General features: G+C 40.2%; 1 protein-coding gene across 1 annotated transcript in view; it reads left to right on the top strand.

Moving 5' to 3' along the window:
• The window catches only part of usp43a (ubiquitin specific peptidase 43a), a 119,627-nt gene extending 114,787 nt beyond the window's left edge, over positions 1-4,840 (top strand). The window contains exons 15-16 of the mRNA XM_031289044.2: positions 1,120-1,281; positions 1,400-4,840. Coding sequence (XP_031144904.1) covers positions 1,120-1,281; positions 1,400-2,574 — 1,337 coding nt within the window. The 3' untranslated portion in view covers positions 2,575-4,840. The remainder of the gene's footprint in view (positions 1-1,119; positions 1,282-1,399) is intronic.
• Positions 4,841-21,214: the final 16,374 nt, after the last annotated feature.

Here is a 21,214-nt window from a genome sequence, read left to right as displayed (position 1 = left end):
ACCTATTTTCTCCATCAGCTACTTACTATAAGCACAACATGAACACAAACAATTTGTGTTTTTTCATCGCTTTTCTCACTGGTTGAGATGGATGGGGCTCAGTTGAAAAAACAGGATGTCATCTATTGTCGACCACAATTTAGCAGCATTTGAATCGAAATGTAATGACAGCTGATTTTTTTTCTGTGTTTAACTTGTAATAAATAATAATTGCGATTTTAAAAACTTTTATTGTTAATTATTTAGTCATGAATATTTAATGTTTTAGAGAAATACTTAAGATTTGTTTAAGATTTGAAGTTGAAGAACAAGTGGCGCCGGCTCATTAAATGATGAATTTCTATTATTTAAGTATACTATAATTATTGCTATATAACTTGTTCATTTCCTCCAACAAAACATTAAAAAAGGTCTAAATATTATGCATATTGTCTGTTCAAAATTGAGCTATTTGACATTGACTGCTGCAGAGCCATGTCCATGCATGCACAATAAACTGCTTTAGGATTAGTACAAAATATATTCAATCATTTTTGAATTTGTGGCTAAGCTAAGTGTGACATTTTGTTCTAAAATGATATATTTAACCTTAATCAATCAATACACTTTTCAGGTAGGCAGTTTTTTTTTTATTTAAATATCAACATCTTTAAAAATGTGTGCAAATACTGTGATAATGATTTTATTGATGGAAAGAAAATGTAGCATACAGAAGTTATTTGAAGATACATGTAAACATACAGTACATGTATATGTGAACATACATGAAACATTACTCAACATCTAAAATACACACGTAACATTACAGTCAACATCATTCAACACATTTAAAACATACATTAAATATTACAATCAACATCACTCAACACATTTAAAGCATACATTAGTCTATATGAAAAGATAAACAAAGATTCCCGAAATGCCTGGCAGTCTACAAATATGATGCTCCAAAAATATGATGGTATAGGTCACAGGTTTAAAAAAAAAAAAAAGACCAATGCCTATTGCACTCCTATATAGGAGTGCAATAGGCATTCTTAATTGGCTTAATTGGTGGAATACTCTTTTATGGTTTATATCCGACCTCTGATCCCTCTCTTCCCTCTGTGTGTCTCACAGGATCCACAAGTTCATCAATGTCAGACCACTGGCTAATCCGACTGACGGGGGATAGTAAGAGAGGCAGTCTGGTCTCTCGATCCTCCACCACCTGTCCATCTTCATTACCTGACTCGCCTGAGTCTCCGGTCTTCCTTGAAAATGGTTCTAAACAGGAAAGAGGTAATTGTATTTGTCCTAATCAGTTCAGTATCTTATTTGTTGTTTATTTCAAGATTAATTAAAAACTAAAAATATAAATGTAAAAACTAAAACATTTTCCTCTCTACATAATTGTTAGGGGGGTTTGAGAGCAGGCCATTTATCAGGGGTCTTCAGGGACGCAGCGTGAGCATGAGAGCCCCCAGCAAGCCCAGGGACACCCTGAGCAAAATGTTTCCCCTGCGCTGGTCCTTTGGTTCAAAGGACATACGTAAACCTGAACAAGTGCCTCCATCTGTTCAAGATCCTGCCCCTGTGGAGCTGGTACAGTACCTGGAATCTGGCCGGCGGCCCCGGTGCACAAAGGATCCAATAGTAACGTTGATGAGCGACCCACGCATCACAAAGGCAGCTGCTGAGGGCCGGGCTTCAACCAGTGTCCGATCTTCCAGTGTTGGGAACTTACATTTTATGAATAAGGCAGGGGATGAGCTGCCACCTGAGTCTCCACAGGTCCCAGAGGGCCAGAGGAGGCCATCAGATAAGACCGCCAGCTTGAGACGCAGGAAGGGGAGCCAGACAAGAGATGAGAGCATCACCAATATCAGCAGTAGCTCTAGCAGTAACACCCTCACCAGGAGGAAGGACGCCAGGAAGCAAAGCTCCTTCAAAGCATCGCAGGATACTACTGAGACAAAAAGGAGTTCCAGTTCTGGAGTTCAGCCCAGCTACAGCACTCCTAGCCTTCATGATGGGACCCTGAGGAGACAAAAAGGGGACACAGGGTCTGATAGGGAACACCGTGGTGCATATGAAGGAAACTCTAAGACCAAGAAAGGAGAAGTGCCCAAGAGCCATGAGGGACTGCTCTCTTTCTTTAAAGGTAACTTCCTGAAGAAGGATAAGGACTCAAGGAAGTCCAAGGAGGGTGAGTCAGGGAAAGGAGGAGCTGAGGAAGGAGGCAGGAGGACTCTCTCTAGGCTGTCACTGTCCAACGGAGCAGCAGGAGGAGGAACTGGGGTGGAAGGAGGCAGGTCTAATGGCTCTGGCCATATGGGCGATGAGCTGTCAAACGGGATGGTGGGACGAACCACGGCGGAAATTAAGCGCTCCCAGAGCTCCTCCAACATCCCCACCAAATCGGAGCAGAGCATGCGTAGGACAGCATCTCTGCATCGTAACGGGATGTCTACAGCCCCAGCACCATCACGCAGCCTGACAACAGACAAACCGTCTTACGGCACCCTGCAGAGGACTCGTTACAGCACAACCTCGCTGGGACGCAAAAGGACAGTCCCAGAGTCCAGCTTCTGACACAGAGATATTCAACACATCCATTCCACACACACACAAAGCCTTTTATATTTCATAAAGTGAATGATGTGCAATCTCTGAGATCAAAGCAATAGAGCTCCATTTACAGTGGTACGCCTTTTTGTCCCTGGAGAATGAACTGTCTTAAGTGGCCTGCACCATGGAGTTGAGAGACACGGAGTAAAGGAAGGATCCTTTAACTGGGATATAATAAGAGCAGAATGAAATGATATCCATCAAACATCAGAGGGAGTCCATTTTTATTCATTTTTGTATTACTTCAAACAAGTGCCTGAGCAACTAATATGCAGTTTAGACCAATGAGTTTGTCTGTTTAGCACTGGAAGCAAGAAATCACACACACACACACACACACACACACACACACACACACACACAAGCATATTATCCGCATTTGTGTCTTATTACTGTAGTGTGAGTGTCTGAATTCATCACTACCTTTTGAATTATCTTGGTTGTTTGTCACACTGATTGTGTTCATTTATAAGAATGTAATGGGTCCACTTGATTAATGGTTGTGCTTTGAGGCTGCAGTTTGCGATTAACATCAATTTTTTTTTTTATCTTTAATCTGTGAAATGTTTATTTAAAATTCAGGCTGACTTTACACACAAAGCAGTGTTTTTAGAAAGCATTGACATGTCCCCATGCGACCCAGATTGCAGCTGTTGTTTATTCCATGTTAAAAATTATAAGGACAAGTAACACTTTATTTGTCTACTGTGAAGTGTAATATTAATGCAATATCCACTCTTAGAAAATGTTTTGCACCTTTTTATATAACATCAATTAACCATATTGAATGCATTCATGGTGTTTATTTTCATCTTCAATTCTGGTGTAACCACTTTATTTCTCTTAGTTTATGATTTCCTGTGTCATGGAAACAGTTGCATTTAGCTGTGGGATATGGGATGGCGTTGACCACAATCAGCACAGCAAGAGAGTGTGGCTTTTTCTCAGAATGCAGAATGTGGCTGCATCTCATGTTGTTCTATTGAAGCTGTGGTTGTACGTAGCTGTCTAAAAATATTCCTTTCTCTTTGATTGTGAGGGGTTTTTCACAAGAATCTGACATTTGCTGGTGTTAATTTTTGCAATCAATTTTCACTGTAGCAGAGCTTGAAGTATTGCACCCTGATATTGACCGCATTTGGCCAGTTAACTAAGAAAGATACTCCACACAACACCAAAATGGATGCTAAAATGTTAAGTGCAAAGAGTGTCAGTGTTTTAGGGTGGGGTCTTTCCTTTAATTATGCCTAGTCTGAACAATCTATATATAGATATATCTATTTTATTTTTATGTATGCATTTACTGTGTTTTCTTTTAGCTAACACAAGCTAACTAGTACTAAATAGCTGTCAACACTAACTGAGAATTGTGCCAAGAAGATCCCTCTAAGTGTCTAAGTGTTTATTCAGCACAATCCATCCCTTGTTACAAATGTAATGTAACAAAATGTACAGTCCCTCTGACACTAAGCTCTGCCGATAGCCCCACCCCCAAGGTTGTGATTTTAAATCTTTCATACTAATCAGTGAGAACTGTAATGTTCCTGTTATTTTGTGAATCCGGCATAATGAAGGTTTTTCTGTGCACTTTGTCTTTTCACAGGTTAGAGTATGATGATAAATTATGACAGTATTTATGTCCCATGAGCATGAGTTATACTCTGCAACATTTATTTTGGACTCTATGGAGGCACATACAGGCATATTTAATTTAATTTAGTGTAATCTGTTTTATTTTTACTTTACTACCTTTTTTTCAATATGCATGGGCTTCACATCTACATGGTTAGTTTTTACTTGTATGTAATACTTAGTGACCCTCCATTAATGAAAATTGGTGACTTCCTATTCACTAGCCTGCTTCTAATTCTGGTTGAACTATGACGGTATAACAGGCTGGCTGGACCTGCTCATATGCTGCTGCAGTTATATTTCAATGTTGTATGTGCACAGATATTTCCCATGATGCCTTCTCAGGCTCTACACATGTATGGCCCCTCATTAATATTTGCACAGTGCTGAGATTTCTTTTGCACATTACACATAAGGGGATCTCTTAAGTAAATAGCACTACTGCTAATGCTACACTCGAGGGCATAGCTGTTAAAAAAGATCTGTCATCTTGCGAACAGTTTACTGACAGGGTTATATATGTTACATATCTTTCTATTTAAGTTGGGAAGCTGCTTTTGTTCACCTCTCACCAACAATAAACACATTGGAATATTGACCCTGAAGTAGGTGGTAATGGAAAACATACAATATAATATAAGTTCATTAAGATATATAAGTAAAGCATATAGTAAAAGCACCATATCAGCCTCAGACATACTGTAGCTGTGTATAACTAAGCAGTCAACATATGTTTTGATGGTGTATTCACCCTCATAATCCAGTGTTATTAAAGTTCAAATATAGAGGACATTGAATACCCTCAGCATTTGCAAGCCTTCTCTATGATTAATCATTATGAACCATTCATTACCTGAAGACCATCACTATCCTGTATCAATAATTTGTTATGTACTTCCAAATGACTATGAATACTGGATTTACGGTAGATAATCTGTGCAGTCATCAAATCTTTTTCTTTGGAGTTCAGTTGACTCTTATTGGAGCTGTGCATCAATTTGAAGCTCTCTTGTTTGCAACTATGTGGTCTAGATCAACGACAGTACATTTTCAGGATAATTGCCCCACATCCAGCGCCACTGGATGATCCGCCAGACATCCCTCACCTTCCACTCTATGTGTTGCCGTTCTCAAACTCTGTTCATTCGGGAAACGACAAGAACCTTCGAGCTAGCAAGTTACACACTGAAAATGGCAAGTTTTGAAGAAAATTTGGATCGTGCAACAATTCTGCTTTTTTTTCAGGGAATTTTATAAAGATTTACAAAGAATGTGTTTACGGCATTTACTATATAATTGGGACGTATTGGGACTGATTGGTGGGGATCGCTATGGACAAAATACACACTGTGATACACCGGTAAGAGCAAATTATTTTAAGCAAATTTAGCTCACGTTACTGTATTGTGTGAACAGTTTCCTTCATTTAATATTGTATGTGGCATTTTCTTTTGCGGGGTGCAAATGTTCCACCAAAACAAGTTCCTTCGCGAGACTATGTTGCAGAGCCACCGTGGCTGCGTCCGTAGCTTAGCGCCACCCAAGACAATTGTGATTGGTTTAAAGGAATGCAAACAACCCAGAGCATTTTTTTCTCCTATCCTGGAAAGTATGTGTGGTAGAGCCAGACCATACTCCACAGCGCTGTGGAGATAGGTCTGGCATTGTGAGACTAGCAACTATGTAAAAAACATCAGCTGAACTCCGCCATGTCGTGGTGTAGCACATTTGAATGCTTATGTATAATATTTACACAAGTACTGACATTGAATATCATGCTTTTTTTATTGTTTATAAAAACATGAAATCAGCCTTGGAAATCTCCACTGACTCAGTCTATATACAAAATAACCCCACATGAGATTTATCACCAAGATTGAGAAACTGCACAAGCAAAACCTTAAAAGTGTAATTTGTTTCAAATGCTGTGTTTTGTTTAAAGCTTGTCACAATGCAACAGTTAACAATATTAATACTAGACAAACTGTACCAAGCAGTATCACAGTTACACTTCAGAATAAACAAGCATGTTATTGGGAAGCATATTTATTGATTAAAATCAAAAACGTTGAGGCAGACTTTATTATGGAAGCCAGTTTTCTATGCAGTTCATTCGTATGTAGCTCATTGCTTCATTGCTTTATTTACACATTGAACACTTGAATTAACATTTTCTCATATTTCCGCCGAGGATACAAGCTGCTGTTTCTTATTAACAATGACACTAGCACCTCTTATAGTCTATGGCATTAAATTATTTACTTCAGAGGTGACAGTTTGTTATCACATTGTGCAGCCATTCATTTTTTTTTATTATTATTATTTTTGGGGCATTTTAGGCTTTTATTTGTATAGGACAGCTGATGACATGAAAGGGGAGAGAGAGGCGGGGGAACGACATGCAGCAAAGGGCCACAGGTCAGAGTCGAACCCGAAGCCGCTGCGTCGAGGAGTTAACCTCTATATATGGGCGCCTGGTCTACCAGGTGAGCTACCCAGGCGCCCTTGTGCAGCCATTCTTTTGTGTTAGGTGTTTGGATAGATTCTACTTTCCCGACTAAATTGACACAGTGTACAGAAACTTTCAACAACACCCATAAATCTTCTTAGAAATGACTTTCTCAAATTTGTCTGTGCACAGATGGCATCATCGTTTCACATTTTTTCAGTTTGACTCTCTTTGCAGAGGAGAATGTCTTTACTCTTTTCATGTCCAAATGTAAAAATTGAAAAGTTTTATTGAAAAGTAATTCATCTTGCTGCAGGCATTAGTCACAGCTTTAAATAATCATACACTGTCTGGTACATTATAACCCCGATTTTGAAGCTGTTGGTTGGAAAAGGCTTTTTATTTTATTTCTACGAGTGGAGCGAGTCTCAAGTGACTATAAGCAATAATAATTGAATGTCTTATTCATTTGTGTTGATCCTCAAGTTCTGACTTTGAAATTCTGTTAGTAAAACATATGACATGGGCAGATATTGAGGAAGTCAAGCACAACAGTTGTTCTCCAAATAGTACTTAACATTGAACACACTATTAAAACCACACAACTGGATACTTTGTTTTCTCCTTAGAATGTCAAGAGGGATTGGTGGTGACTTTGTTTTGACAGCAGCTGCTATTTGGCTGTCCTCTACTATGAGTTTGCCGAGCCTTATAAATGGATTTACAAAGACTGCCATTTTCAATCGGAGATGGGAGTAGCACATTCTACAAAAGCAAGGCAGCAATCACTTTAATCACGCATATGTTACACATAATGTTAAAATAACACACTGCAGCTTGTGCACTCAATAGCCAAGCTCCCCTCAACTAACAGTGACAAAAGACAGCTGTGGCTTTCTATTACCAAACAAAATAATCAGTCTGGTCTGTAGTGATGCCCATACTGAAATTGTGTGTCTTTTTTTTAATGTATGAAAAAACAATACTTTTAGTGTGTTGTACTAAAAAGAAGAAAGAAGTATTTGACAGAAAATTAAAAACTCACCTTGAAATGTCAACAGTTTCTTTGACTTCTATATATCTGAGCGACCCTTATGTTATTAGTATAATGGTTATAATTATAGTACAGAACAAATCGTTTTCGACACTGGCCAAAATCGATTACGTTCATTTTTTTAGCACATTTTTCTGAAAAGCTACAAACTTCTTCTAGTATAAAACATAAGGCCAAAGTCTCTATCCTGTCATTCAGAAGTAGCAGATAATCACTGATACAAATGAAATAAATTCACAAAGCAGTCCATTATAATTTATTTGAAAGATCAATGCTGAAGTAAAATTAAATTGAATTATAGGGACACAAAGTCTGTATTGTATTATACATGTATATGTTTGATTCTGTTTGTTTTGTTGTTGCATGGGTCAATCAACATGTGGCCACATACAGTACACACAATGTGTACATACTCTGCCAAAACTGAGCACTGCTGTGTTAACACGATGTATTGTGAAATGTGGATTAAAGATGTTTTTATATGCGATTTTTCTAAATTTGATTAAAAACTAATCTGTAAATATATTTGTGGATACCACGTTTGTGGATATATTTCTGTAACTGTGCAGGTCTGTGTGAGAGAGAAATTGAGTGAACAAATAAGCTTATTATCATGCTGTCAACGTGTGGAGTTAATGATTTGGGAAGAAAATGCCAAGGTATCTAACTGAACTCACATGCAATGTATTCCATGTTTTGCATAAGGGTGTAACAAGTATGCTTTCACTGTAAAAACAACAGTTTCTGCCTGTATTGCCTTCTGTACATGATGGTATAATGTTTTATTTTTCAATACAACAAATAAAAAGGTATTATTTATGACTATGGCCATCAGTCAACACATTTTTAGATGCTTTTTTGCTCTCACACTAATAGTTTTTATTGAAAGTATTTCTAATATCGTTTTTACGCCATAGACCTTTCTCATCAATACTTTCATATTTTTTTTTTAACATAGTTTACAAATACAAAAGCAGAAAGAAAAAGTAATTAGCAAAATAATACAAAAACAGAATAAACAAGCAAACAATCCAAGAAAAAGGTAGAATAATTTTTTTTTTTAAAAGCAGTTAAGGAGATGTTAGGCACAGGTGTAAAAGGAGTAAAAACCTTGTTTACAGCACACACAAAAAAAACATCACATTCCTAAATTCCTTTAGATGACAATAGGCCTAGGGGAATTCTTGAGTTTATTGTTTACACCCTGAAAAATAAAATTAAAACAAAAATCCCATTCATCCCAATATGACTGAAATCGGCTCACTTTTAAAGAAAAGGTCAAATTCTATATTACGTTGATATCCTTAATAATTTCAAGTCTCGTAATACAGGTGGTTCAGGCTGTAACCATTTTCTTGTTTTTCTTACTTGCGGCCAAAATGATTTTAAACAAATAATTATGTCTTAAAGCTATAGTGCGTAGTTTGGGGAGGAATGAGGAATTCTAAGTTAATGACAACAAAATTGTCGGCGTGTCCACATGATACAAGCCTTACGTGATCGCACACGCGCATCCCCCTCTTCCTCCACACAGTTGCTAGTAGCCAAGGAGGACACGGAGGATTAAAAAAACATGATGGACTCTTCAGAAGAGGTCATTATCTTCACTCGAGTTTCTGTGCGGGAAAGTCACCGGATGACACAATATTTTGAACATAGCGGTACTGACAAATACAGAGAGAGTTTGGTGGAGTTGACAGTCTTAATTAGCTTTGTAGCAACTCATTTGGCAATGGCTTGAATGTAACGGACGTTTATTAATATCAAAAAGTTACGCACTAAAGCCTTAACTAAAGTCAGTTTGCAGGTCCAGGTACAGTACATCGAACCTAAACAGAATCAGTCCTAAAAAAATATGGTTGGTATTTACTGAATAATTGGTATTCACAAACCCACATTGTCTCCAGCAAGTAAGAATCCTCGGAGAAATGTTTTTTCTGTGTTATAAAAAATCGCATCATGTTTCCAGCTGAATTCTCTCCACTTGAGAGAGGCGGTTGTTTGCCATTTGATTGTGCATACAGACTCCCATGCCTCCTCTGACAATGTTGAAGTACGTTCTTGTTCCCATCTTTAGAGTAGCCTATAGTAATTTTTGTTAAGCTTTGTCACCCATATGCTGAGTAAAATACATTCATTATGCCTTTTTTTGTGTTTCTTCTATATATCCCACTCTGATCACTTGATAGAAATGATGTCTCATTTGGGAATATCTGTAAAAACTATTTTAGTTCCAGTTGAAAGTTATCTTTTAGGGATTGGAAATCTTGACGTTCCCCAACAGTCATAATAGTGCGATAGACAATGAGCCCCCAATTTTAAAATATTCTAGAGTATTAGGCTACAGGACTCTCAAGTTTTGAAGACAGGCAAGAGTGACATTCTTATATCTGAGTCACCACACACGTCGCCTAGGCATCATTTACTCTTCCCTTCTCTTTTGCATCTTTTGTTGAGGAAGTAACCTCCTTAAATGTGCATATGACAAGTATTCACCTCAATGATACATTAATTAATTTTAATTTATTAATAAACCCCTAGACTGTAATATTGTTAAGTTTGAGCAAGATTTCTGCTCATGTTCAAAACTTTGTGCACATTCAAAATATATCTAATCTGTGCTCTCTGAGATTTGGAGGAGTCGTGATATTTTGAGAAAAATAAAGTTATAATAGTCACTATAGTTCAGAAAATAATCTACCTGCACCATAGTCTGCTGTGCGTTACGTGATTGCTCTGCTGACACGGTAGATCTCAGACCATCTGACAGACACAGAGCTACGTTTGGGTCTCTGAATGAGATAACGTTTAGGGAAGTGTCTGTGCTGCTCTATGCTTTTTTTTTTCATTGGTTGTTGCGTTAAATCTTACCCAGATACAATAGTGCTATTTTCTGATTGGCTATTGTGTAGCCCCTTTCTTTTTTTTGATTGGCTGATAAGTGGCAGGCTCAACTAAGAACTCCAGGGGAGACGCGCTTGATTCCTGCAGGTTCCATAGTGAGAGCGGCGTGCCAGAGAAATTTTGGGCGCTGCAGCATATTAAATATATTATAAATAGTTTTTCCGCGTGAGAAATACAATGTGTGGCAGGAGTGCATGACAAAAGACCGAAATGAGAGACTGTCACGCTCAATGCGTGACCATTTAGTTTAACTGTGATCATGGTATGAAAATAAGAAAAGATAGGCTAGCATATGTATATGGGCTTGGCCCACTGACTTTAGCCAAACTTTAAATTAGCCAAAAGTAGGATTGAAGTGTCGCAGAATTGCCGAACTGATTTGCAAGCAGTTTGCAAGTCGACGTTAGCTATCTTTGCCAGCCAGCCCACCTAACGTTAGCTCGCTGCTCGTATAGAATTCAGCTATGGAGAAGGGACAAACATAGACAGTAAAAAACATTGTTGTTTCTTTAGAAATAAACAATGGACAAATAAAGTCTTTAAACGCTTCAGATGAAAAGTTATTCGCTGTCAAAGCAGGCGCGTAGCCAGTAATGGGCCAGGGCAGCACTGGCCCGCCCAGGCAAGTTTGATCAAAATAAATTTTTAGTTTATTTTTATTATTCAAATGTATTTAAGAAAATATATTAATATAAACCTGATTTATTGTTGACTGGTGTGTGTGTTTAATTTGTTTCCGAATAAAATGGAACTGTTGAAGCAAATTGTAGAAATCCTCCCTCCGGAACGTAATTGGTTGCTATGGTTGCTAGGGGTTCTGACAGGAAGACTCTGGGCGGCGGGCTCTGGCGGCCTTTAGCCAGCTAACTTTGCTAGCTGCTTTTTTAGCCAATGATTAACTTCGCCACAATAATGGCTAAACAAGTTTCTTTAATGTGTTATTTGAAAAAAGCAAGAGTTGAGGAAGAAGACACGCCACTGCCTCCATCTACCAAGTCCACCCAGCCCAGTTCTTCAGACTCATTAGCCCACAAGAAGACTAGTCAGGCGCTGGTGGCGGCCGCTGCTTGCTACCTGGCAGCAGTGCCAGTGCTCTCTCCCAGTCAGCCTGACGCGGGTTTACCCGCCGATCTAACTGCAATTGATGAACCACCTTCACAACCCAATTTGAAGGTATTTCCCTGCACTGTCAAGAATGGAAAATCAAGGAGCTTCTCATCAAAGTGGTATGGACAGTTTTCTTGGTTGGAGTACAGTGTAATCAAGGATGCGATTTTCTGTAAAATGTGCAGACATTTTCCCAGCGAAGCTGACAGCTCATTTGCGAGAGAGAGGTTTGTGGACTGGAAGCACCTACGACAGGCATGTGAAAAACACCAGGTGAGCAAGCCCCACTCCGTTTCACTGGATAAGTTTCAAGGCTACAGGGCCAACCAAACTGGAGGCCGGGGAAATGTGTTGAATCAAATGAACCGTGATGCCATGGACTATTCATTTATTGAAAGGAATCGGGACCATCTAAAAGTCGTTTTAGACATTGTGCTGTTTTGTGCCAAGCAGGACATCCCCCTACATGGACACAGGGAAAATGAAGATGCTCTCAACAAAGGAAACTTTATAGAACTGTTCAAGTTCATATGCAAATATGAGCCACAGATCCGAAATCGTCTAGAGCAGCTGCCCAGAAACGGAACTTTGATGAGCCCAGATATACAAAATGAGCTGCTGGAGTCCGCAGCCTCCTTGCTGTTGCGTAAAATCAAAGCAGAAGTCTGTGAAACACCGGGCACCTATTATGCTCTTATGGCAGATGAATATAAGGATGAGTCAAAGCGTGAACTGGTGGCTGTTTGTGTGAGATATGTTCACGCAGGGAAAATAAAAGAACGAGCAATCGGGTTCATGGACACAAGTGACATGAGTGAAGTGGTATTTCAGAAAAGATACTACAGGTGATTGAACCACTGCAACTTGACCCATCTCTGTGCGTTGGCTTCAGTTTCGACGAAGCCTCTGTTATATCAGGAAACAAGGGAGGTGTGCATGTGATTTTGAAAAAAACTTTTCCTCAAACATTGTATGTCCATTGCATTTCTCACTGACTGAATCTAGTACTCTGTGCAGCATCAAAGGTGTCTGGTCACGTCAGCACATTTTTTGATACACTGAACAATATTCACAGTTTCATGACGAATATTGATGTTTGTGGCAGCGCAAAAGGAGCTTCATCCAGGACGCCCGTGCTTGGAACTTGAGCGATCCACAGACACGCACTGGAGCTCCAAATCCGGAGCAGTGAGCAAAGTACTGACGTTACTCGACGTAATATTAGAAGTGCTTGCTGAGTATGCTGAAAGCAGTGGCCAATCGAAGGTTGAGGCGCAGTCACTGCTGCAACAAATACAAACAAAAAAGTTCTTATTTTTACTCGTCACATTTGGAAAATTATTTCAGACGAGCGATTTTGCCACACGGGGTTTACAAAGCCCAACATTGTCAGTCTCTGAGTGCATCGACCTTATTGAGGGACTAAAAGAGAGCTTTGCTCGGTTTAGAGACGATTGAGGGTGTGATTTTGAGCAAGTAATGAAGCTAACAGAAGAGTTGATGCAGAAAAATGAAATCACGAGCTGGGACATCACAGCTGGGACCAGAGTGAGAAAGCTCCCTGCAAGGCTTGCAGGATCAGTGGTCACAACTAGTTTGGGGAAAGCAACAAGTGTGAGAAATGATGATGACCTAAGACACATATGGAACGACATCCTTGATAGACAGCTGACAGCTGGACAATCATTTCCAAGAGGCAGCAGCAACTTTTCTCCCACAGTCTAAGACTTTTGCAGAGAAGGATTCTCTGCGGGCCCCATGTGATCACTTTCATATATTGTTTGAGGATGGTGAACTAACAGTATTCATTGAGCAACTGCGTCGGAAAGTAGCCAATGGCCTGGAATTTCCATCCCTCATGGAAGTATTGGACATTTGTGCTCCTGACATATTTCCAAACCTCAACAAACTACTTCAAGTCATCATCACCCTTCCCGTGACTTCTTGTAGTGTTGAGAGACTGTTCTCCACTGCAGGTAGGATAAAAACGGACCTCAGAGCATCCATGAGTACTACCCGCCTCAACAACCTGTGCCTTTTGTCCTTTGAAAAAGAACTCTGTGACTCTTTGGACTATGATGAGATCATTTCTGTTTTCAACACTAAACCCAGGCGCTTGCATCTTGTTTTGTAGAATTAAAACAACAAAGGTAGGCCTGTTGTTTAACTCATTTCCTTAATTTTTGCCTGTAAAGTGATTTAACTAAGTGGTGTGTTGTGTATAGCTGTATGCCTTATAGGCTACATTGTTTAGTTTAAATGAGTTTCTATTTTTTTGGCACAAAAGCTTAATTTCCACCTGTATATGCATTGCATATGGTTGATTTAACAGAAATGAGGGAGTGTGTTGTTATTTATTTCAAACCGTGCTCTGCTGAGAGTTTTCATTATTTCAATTTCTTTTACTTTTAGTCTACTTTTATTTTCGGGTGAACTGTCTTTGCACTGCTGACTAGCCTGAATAAAATAAACAGGTTATTGTCTATGCTGGTTTGTCCAGCCTTTATTGAGCTCTGTTGGTTGAACATGATGTTTAGACAGTGTTTTGTTATTGCCTTTGCCGAATATTGCAAAATAAAGGTGTAACTGTTTTTGCAATTTGTCTATTCTCTTTTCTACTCTCTAAGGTTTAATTATTATTTAAGTCATTTTATTTCTAGGAAAAACTATAGGCCCACTCACTTTTTCACTGGCCCGCCCAAAATGCACAATTTCTGCCTACGCCACTGTGTCAAAGTGACGTCAAAATGAATGGCAGTCAATGGAATGCTACCGGCAGGTGAGTGCTAGGTAGCATCAAAATGGCCCCATAGGAGGTACGCTTTGTGGAAGCTGGCTTACCCCCTTGGGGACAAACTTGAAGGAGGGGCTATCAGCAACTTTGCAGCTGTTTTGGCGCTGGCTTTGTTTTTAGCTAAGGAGACTGCAGCTACTGAACCACTTCATGTTTCAAATGTTTTTTTGATAGGACACAGAGGGTCTCAATGAGCCATGCAAGAACAAGGATGTAGAAAATGGAAACTACTCTATCTGTTTAACATAGCATCACTGTCCCCTGGGGAGCATAGCACACTTTCTGCGGACTGAACAAACATAAAGTGGCTTTTTCAAAATGCATACATAATTGCAAAATGATGCATGTTTAGGTTTGCAGCGCTCCCCTGTTTTAACTCCCGGATTTGATTGAAAATGGCCTCATCGGTTGCATTACATTCTATTTTGCTCCTGCTGGGAGGAGGATTAAGCCAGTGACAAAGGCTAAGAGGATGTGTCTGTCGGGGAAGATGGAGGTGATGAGTTTGGGGATGATACCAGCTGGACCTCTCAGAGTGTCTTGCTGTTGCTCCTCATCCTGCTCTTCTGCTTTCATCGTTGCAGGCTACTTGTGTAAAGAAATATGAACACAGTCATACTATTATATGTCCAGTACATCCATCAACTGATAAGGCTGAAAAAATCTTACCATGAACTCTCAAGACATAATTTGCAACTACATTACACTTAACAGGCCTAATAGTGTCTGATTGGTGTATGTATACTGAAACATAATATTCCAAGAATCATCTTAAATGTAATACGTGTTAGTGAAGGCTAAGGTGGTTATGGTTTCTGGTGGATCAGCTAATGAGCTAATCTGAGTAGCACGAATGACTTGGTCTTTAGTGGGACACAGCATTCCCCACAAACTAAATAGATTCTTATTTTAGATCTTTGCAGAATCTTACAGAGCCAACCATCCTCCCACATGATAACATCCAGTCCCAATACTGCATGTTCTGCTGCAAGAAATACTTTTTCATTACATGCCACTTAGGGTCAAATCTTTCAAGGAAACACGGTCATTAAAAAAATATATGTGAAAGCACAGCAGCAGCCCTGCTATCCAATTCAGCAGAGCATGAACATCAGAGATTGAGTGCAAAACACACTTCAAGTTGCCCACCAACTCCCATGGGTCACACTAGATATGCCTATAACTATAAGCAACATTTTAAACGATTGAGCAACTTCCTGAGGGATGTATGGACCAGGAGTACAAATACTGTTAACTTGTGTTTTCGCAGTTATTTGTTTATGTATGGCTGTGTCTCATATATGAGACACTATCGTGATTTTTAGCCATAGCTGCATGGCTCTGGGGATGGGAATGTTTTTAGGTCAGTTGGTCGATCCTTTATACACCTCCAATATGTAATATACTGTAATAAATACAAAAATGACCCCATTGCATCATCAGATATTATTATTATATAAACATGCTAAGTTGAAATACTATCTTTTCTGACAACAATGCTAATGCCAGTATTTGTTCCTTTTGAAATTTGAGTTCCTTGACAGAATTTCTGTTTGTGTTTTGGCCTGTGTGTTGTTATCAACTTCCCAGTTTGACAGCAAGGCCGGGTTGCCAGATATACCTGTAAAAACGTAAACCCAGCGCGCTACAGCTGTAACGTTAGTACAGCCATGAAAGCAGCAAACAAACAAACAGGGTCAACAGAGATAGATTCTAGCCGACCTAAAAACTGACCAGAGTGACCTGGGACGTAAACCCCGGGTAAATATTGGAGATGTATTTGAAAGATGGAGACAGCTTAGAGCCCAAAAGGACACAGAGTTGGCTAATTTCCTCCTGAACTGGTAAGCATTAGCTTCCGGCTATTTTATCACGGCTACAAGGGATGGGCTTTTATGTCATTTCAACATTCGTGTACTCACATTAAATTATATAGCTAGAGTACCCGAGTTGGTTACTCACAAAAACAATTGAGACACAGCCAGTAAAGTGATCCTGACTGGTCCTGGCTAACGCCGCCATGCTAACCCTGCTAACTGCTAGCAAATGTTACCGGAGGACCAGGCAAGCAGGCGATGGCTGTTTACAATGTGTAGCCTGTTCAGCGGCCGTGGCCGACAACGGTGAGTTATTTTAAGCCAAGAGAGGAGGGCTGTAAATCGGGAAGAGAGGACTGTGAGTTTGCAGTGTGTTTAGCAATTGTTGCCGTAATTCTAAGCCAATAAAGTGTGTTCAGTCGGATGGAGAGGACGGCAAGGTAGTGTTATTTTTAGCGGTTCTCACCGTAATTCCAAGCTGAGGAAGTGTGTCTGTCCGTCGGGTGGAGAGGACAGCGAGGTTGTTGTGTTTTTAGTGGTTCCTACTGTAATTCTAAGACAGAAAAGTGCACCTGTCAGTTGGGTATGTTGTGTGCCTATCTTAATACTGAATTAGATAGTGCATTCTGAATTTAATCACCACCTGGAGCTTCTTCATTTACTTGTTTTATTGTCTGAACACTCCTATTACAGCCACATGCCGTCCGGCTATTCCCGTACGTTACTCTAACGTTACTTCCTGTTTATTAGACATGTGACCTCTCTAATCCAATACATGACATCCCTCCTTTTCTTAACAGAACAAAAACATCCACTTCAACAAGCTCTGTACTGTCGTACATAAGTGGTTGGTAACTTATTGCTTCCTTTTCTATAATACCTCTTGTCTTAGCAGCTACCTTACAACTTGTGTCTTTTAAACAATATGCAACTATTTCACCATATATCCCCACAATGTATATCTCACTCTAACATAAAATCACAAAGTCTGTCAGGTGCCCTTTTGACTCTCTGAGGTCTGGCCTTTGGCATGTCTGGAGTTTCAATCTCCTGAGGTAGTGTCTGAGTGACATTAGTCTGTGCATGGGTGTCTGCATCAAGTCCACTGTCCTCAGCTCCCGGTTTGTCGTTCTGTGCACTGTGCATTTTCTTAGGCTTGTTTATCTCACATCTTTTCACATGTGTGGTGTTCCTCCGATAACATGCTCCTATTGGAGATTCAACCACAACTTGATTTCCCGTTTTACTCACAACTTTATGTGGTGTTGCTTTGAATGGCGTGGTAAACTTGTCTATTTTGTCCTGCTTTATGAGTACTGTGTCTCCAATGTCCACTTCTGAGTACTGAGCTCTTCTTCGTTCATCAGCATATAGTTTTGCCTTTCCTTTCTGCTCTGCATCTCTATCGCGTACCTCCAGTTCTGTTGTGCTTGATTCACAGATGTCTGGTAACTTTCACCTCATTTTCCTATTAAAGAGCAACTCAGCAGGGCTTTTTCCTGTGGTGGCATGTTCTATGCTCCGGTACACAGTCACATACTTTCTTAATTCATGTTTCCAGTCTAGTCCCTCTGCTCGAGCAATCTTTATTCTCTTCATCAGTGATGCATTTTGGCGCTCCGCTTCTCCATTAGCTTGAGCCCATTTTGGTGTCGTCCTCACATGTTTGATTCCATTATTTTCACAGTGTTCCCTGAATAAATCAGATTTGAACTGTGGTCCATTGTCTGATTTGCAGGTAACAGGTAGTCCATGCCTGCTGAAGATTGACTCAAGACTGTCAATGATTTTCTCTGTAGTTGTAGAGGTCAGAACATAATGACTGTAATAATCTACTACTACAAGTATGTAGTGATTAGTTGGCAGTGGTCCTAGCAAATCTATTGCAAGATCCTGCCAGGGACGGTCTGGTAGTGGTGTTGTTCTCAATGGTTCTGGTGGGTCGGGTCTGGCCACAATTTGACATCCATGACAAGTCTTACAATATCTCTCGGCTGCTTTATCCATGCCAGACCACCAAACCTTGGTTCTAAGGTGTTGTTTGGTCCCCACTATTCCCAAGTGTCCTTCATGAGCTAGTTCAAGTGCTCGTGCATGCAGACTTTGCGGCAGCACTATGCGATTTCCCCGTAGGACAATGTATCCCACTACACACAGTTCATTCGCAATTGGTGCATATGATTTACAGTTCTCAAAGATTCCATTTGTGATGGCCTTGCGTACCTCCACTATTTCAGGGTCAGTAGCAGAGGCCTCCTCCACCTCTCGGGTACTGAGTGATTTGGGTGTAGTGCTTGTTGCTACAAATCTCACATACTCTTCTGATTCATGTTTGTGTATCTCCTTTTTTCCGTTATCCCCCAGCAGCCGTGAAAGCGGGTCTGCAATGTTCTGTTTGCCAGGTATGTGTACTACTCGGAAGTCATATGGCTGCAGTCTGCGGACCCACCGCTCTATGCGTGCACATGCGTCCTACACCTACAGGACTTGCATCTGCTATTACCTTGGTTAGTGCTTCCTTGTCAAAGTAGGCTAGAGTACCAGCTCTGGCCAGTTCATCCTTTAAAGCTTGAAATGCTTTTTTCTGTTCTGGTCCAAAGTCAAATTGTGTGTCCTTTCTGGTTAGACGTTGTAGTGGTTCTGACAGTGTTACAAACACTGTGTGTGTTGTGTTGTGATATGAACCTACTGCTGTAATCAACAAGTCACAGAAAGCTTCTCACCTCTGTGGCGTTCTCTGGTTCTCTGGTTCCAATTACAGCTCTTACTCTCTCTTCTGTTGGTCCGATTCCTTTTTCTGAAAGAAGTATCCCCATGAATATCAGTCTGTCCATGTTGAACTGACATTTTTCTGGATTCAGTGTTAGTCCACATTCCGAGAGTCTCTTCATGACAGTGTGCAGGCGCTTATCATGTGTTTCCTGGTCTGGTGCGTGTACTATCACATCATCTGAGATGTTTTCCACACCTTCAATGCCAGCTAATGCATTGGCTATCTCATGTTGGTATTGCTCACTGGCTGACGACACACCGAATATCAATCTCTTGTACCTGTATACTCCGTTGTGTACTGCAAATGTAGTTATCTCTCGTGACTCTGGAGTTAGTTCTAATTGATGATAGCCCCATTTCAGGTATAGCTTGCTAAATATAGTGGAGCCATTAATGCTAATCCTAATATCCTTGTCAGGTTTTGGGAGTATCACCACTGGCTTTACCCAGGGGGCGGGGCCTACGACACGTTCGACAATGTCCATGTCCATCAGTTCTTTTATCTTTTTCTCTACAGCCTCCCGGAGGTTGTATAGTATACGTCTGAGTGGCTGCGCCACAGGTTTCACCTTTAGGTCGATGTATAGGCTAATCTGCTTAGTGTTCAATTTTCCTACTCCTTTGAACACATTTGGATATTGCTGCTGGAGTGTGTGTTTGATGTCTGTAACAGCTGAGACATTTTCACCTATTTTCAACACTCCTAGTTTCATGGCTGTTCTTTTCCCCAAGAGTGGTTCACCGTTGCCTTTAATCACAATGAACTCTGCTTTGTCAGTCTTATTACCGATTGTGATTTCACACTTAAATGCCCCTTTAACTGACAATGACTGGCAGGATGAATATGGGTACAAATTTCTCTGCTCTTTTGGCACGTATGAATAACATTTTATCTGTTGTGTCTTCAATCTGTTCCATACGTTTTCTCCCATCACATTACTTGTAGTGCCTGAATCTACTAGCATTTTCAAGTTTACTCCCCCCACACAAAAGGTAAGTCTCTCTGACATTTCATCCTCTTTTACAATAAATGCAAACTCTTTTTGGTCTACCTCCACACTGTTCACATTTTGCTTCTTTGATCGTTTTGTGCGGCACATTTTCAAGAAATGGTCTTTTCCATTACAGTTGTGACATGTCTGTCCCATAGACAGTGTGCGCAGCCTCCAACTGAGAGAGACAACGTAAATATGACGTGAGCAACCTGTCTGAAAGTTGTAAGTCTTCTGGTAGCTGTGCCAAGAGAAATCTCAATCATTCCCAATCTTGCAGAGACGGAGAGCGGAGGTATATGTAAGGAGATAACATGGACACAGGCTAATTATTGCTAACTAAAATGCTTGTTAACATTAGTAACTATACTTAAACAGCTAATGTAATCGAAACTGTCTGTGAGCTTCTCCTGTACTATACGGTAATTTCTCTACTGTGCAACAGTAAGTCCCGTGGTTATGACAGAATCGTTAGCCTATTTTTACAAAAACGTCTGCTATGGAGCCTTAACATGAGGTACAAGGTAATGGAGCCTTTTATACATTGTCGTGTTTCTTTAGAAATAAACAATGAACAAATAAAGTCTTTAAACGCTTCAGATGTAAAGTTATTCACTGTCAAAGTGACGTCAAAATGAATGGCAGTCAATGGAATGCTAACGGGGGGTGAGTGCTTATTAGCATCAAAATGGCGCCATAGGAGGTTCGGGTTGTGAGGAGACGCTTACCCCCTTGGTCTGTCCACGTGCAGGGCATTTGGGATCTTTTCCCATGTGATCAGAGTATCCACATCTGTAACATTTTTTTCCAGTTTTGTCGTCATCTTTATCTCTCAATTTTCCTCTTGTTTTCATGTACTTTCCTCCTTTTTGTTTGACATGATGAACAGTTTCTGTCTCCCCCTGTTGCCCATTCAGAGACATAGCCGCCATCTGCTCCTCAATTCTTTCACACTGCGAGGCCAGCGTCAATCCATGACCTTCCTCTAGTAATTTTCTGCGCACATAGTCTGATGTACATTTACTTAGGATTGCATCCCTTATCTGGTTATCTGTATCAACTCGAAAATCACAGTCTCTCGCC

The sequence above is a fragment of the Sander lucioperca genome, chromosome 4, assembly GCF_008315115.2.
Source record: "Sander lucioperca isolate FBNREF2018 chromosome 4, SLUC_FBN_1.2, whole genome shotgun sequence".
Lineage (NCBI taxonomy): Eukaryota > Metazoa > Chordata > Actinopteri > Perciformes > Percidae > Sander > Sander lucioperca.
This window is presented reverse-complemented; position numbering and strand designations above follow the sequence as displayed.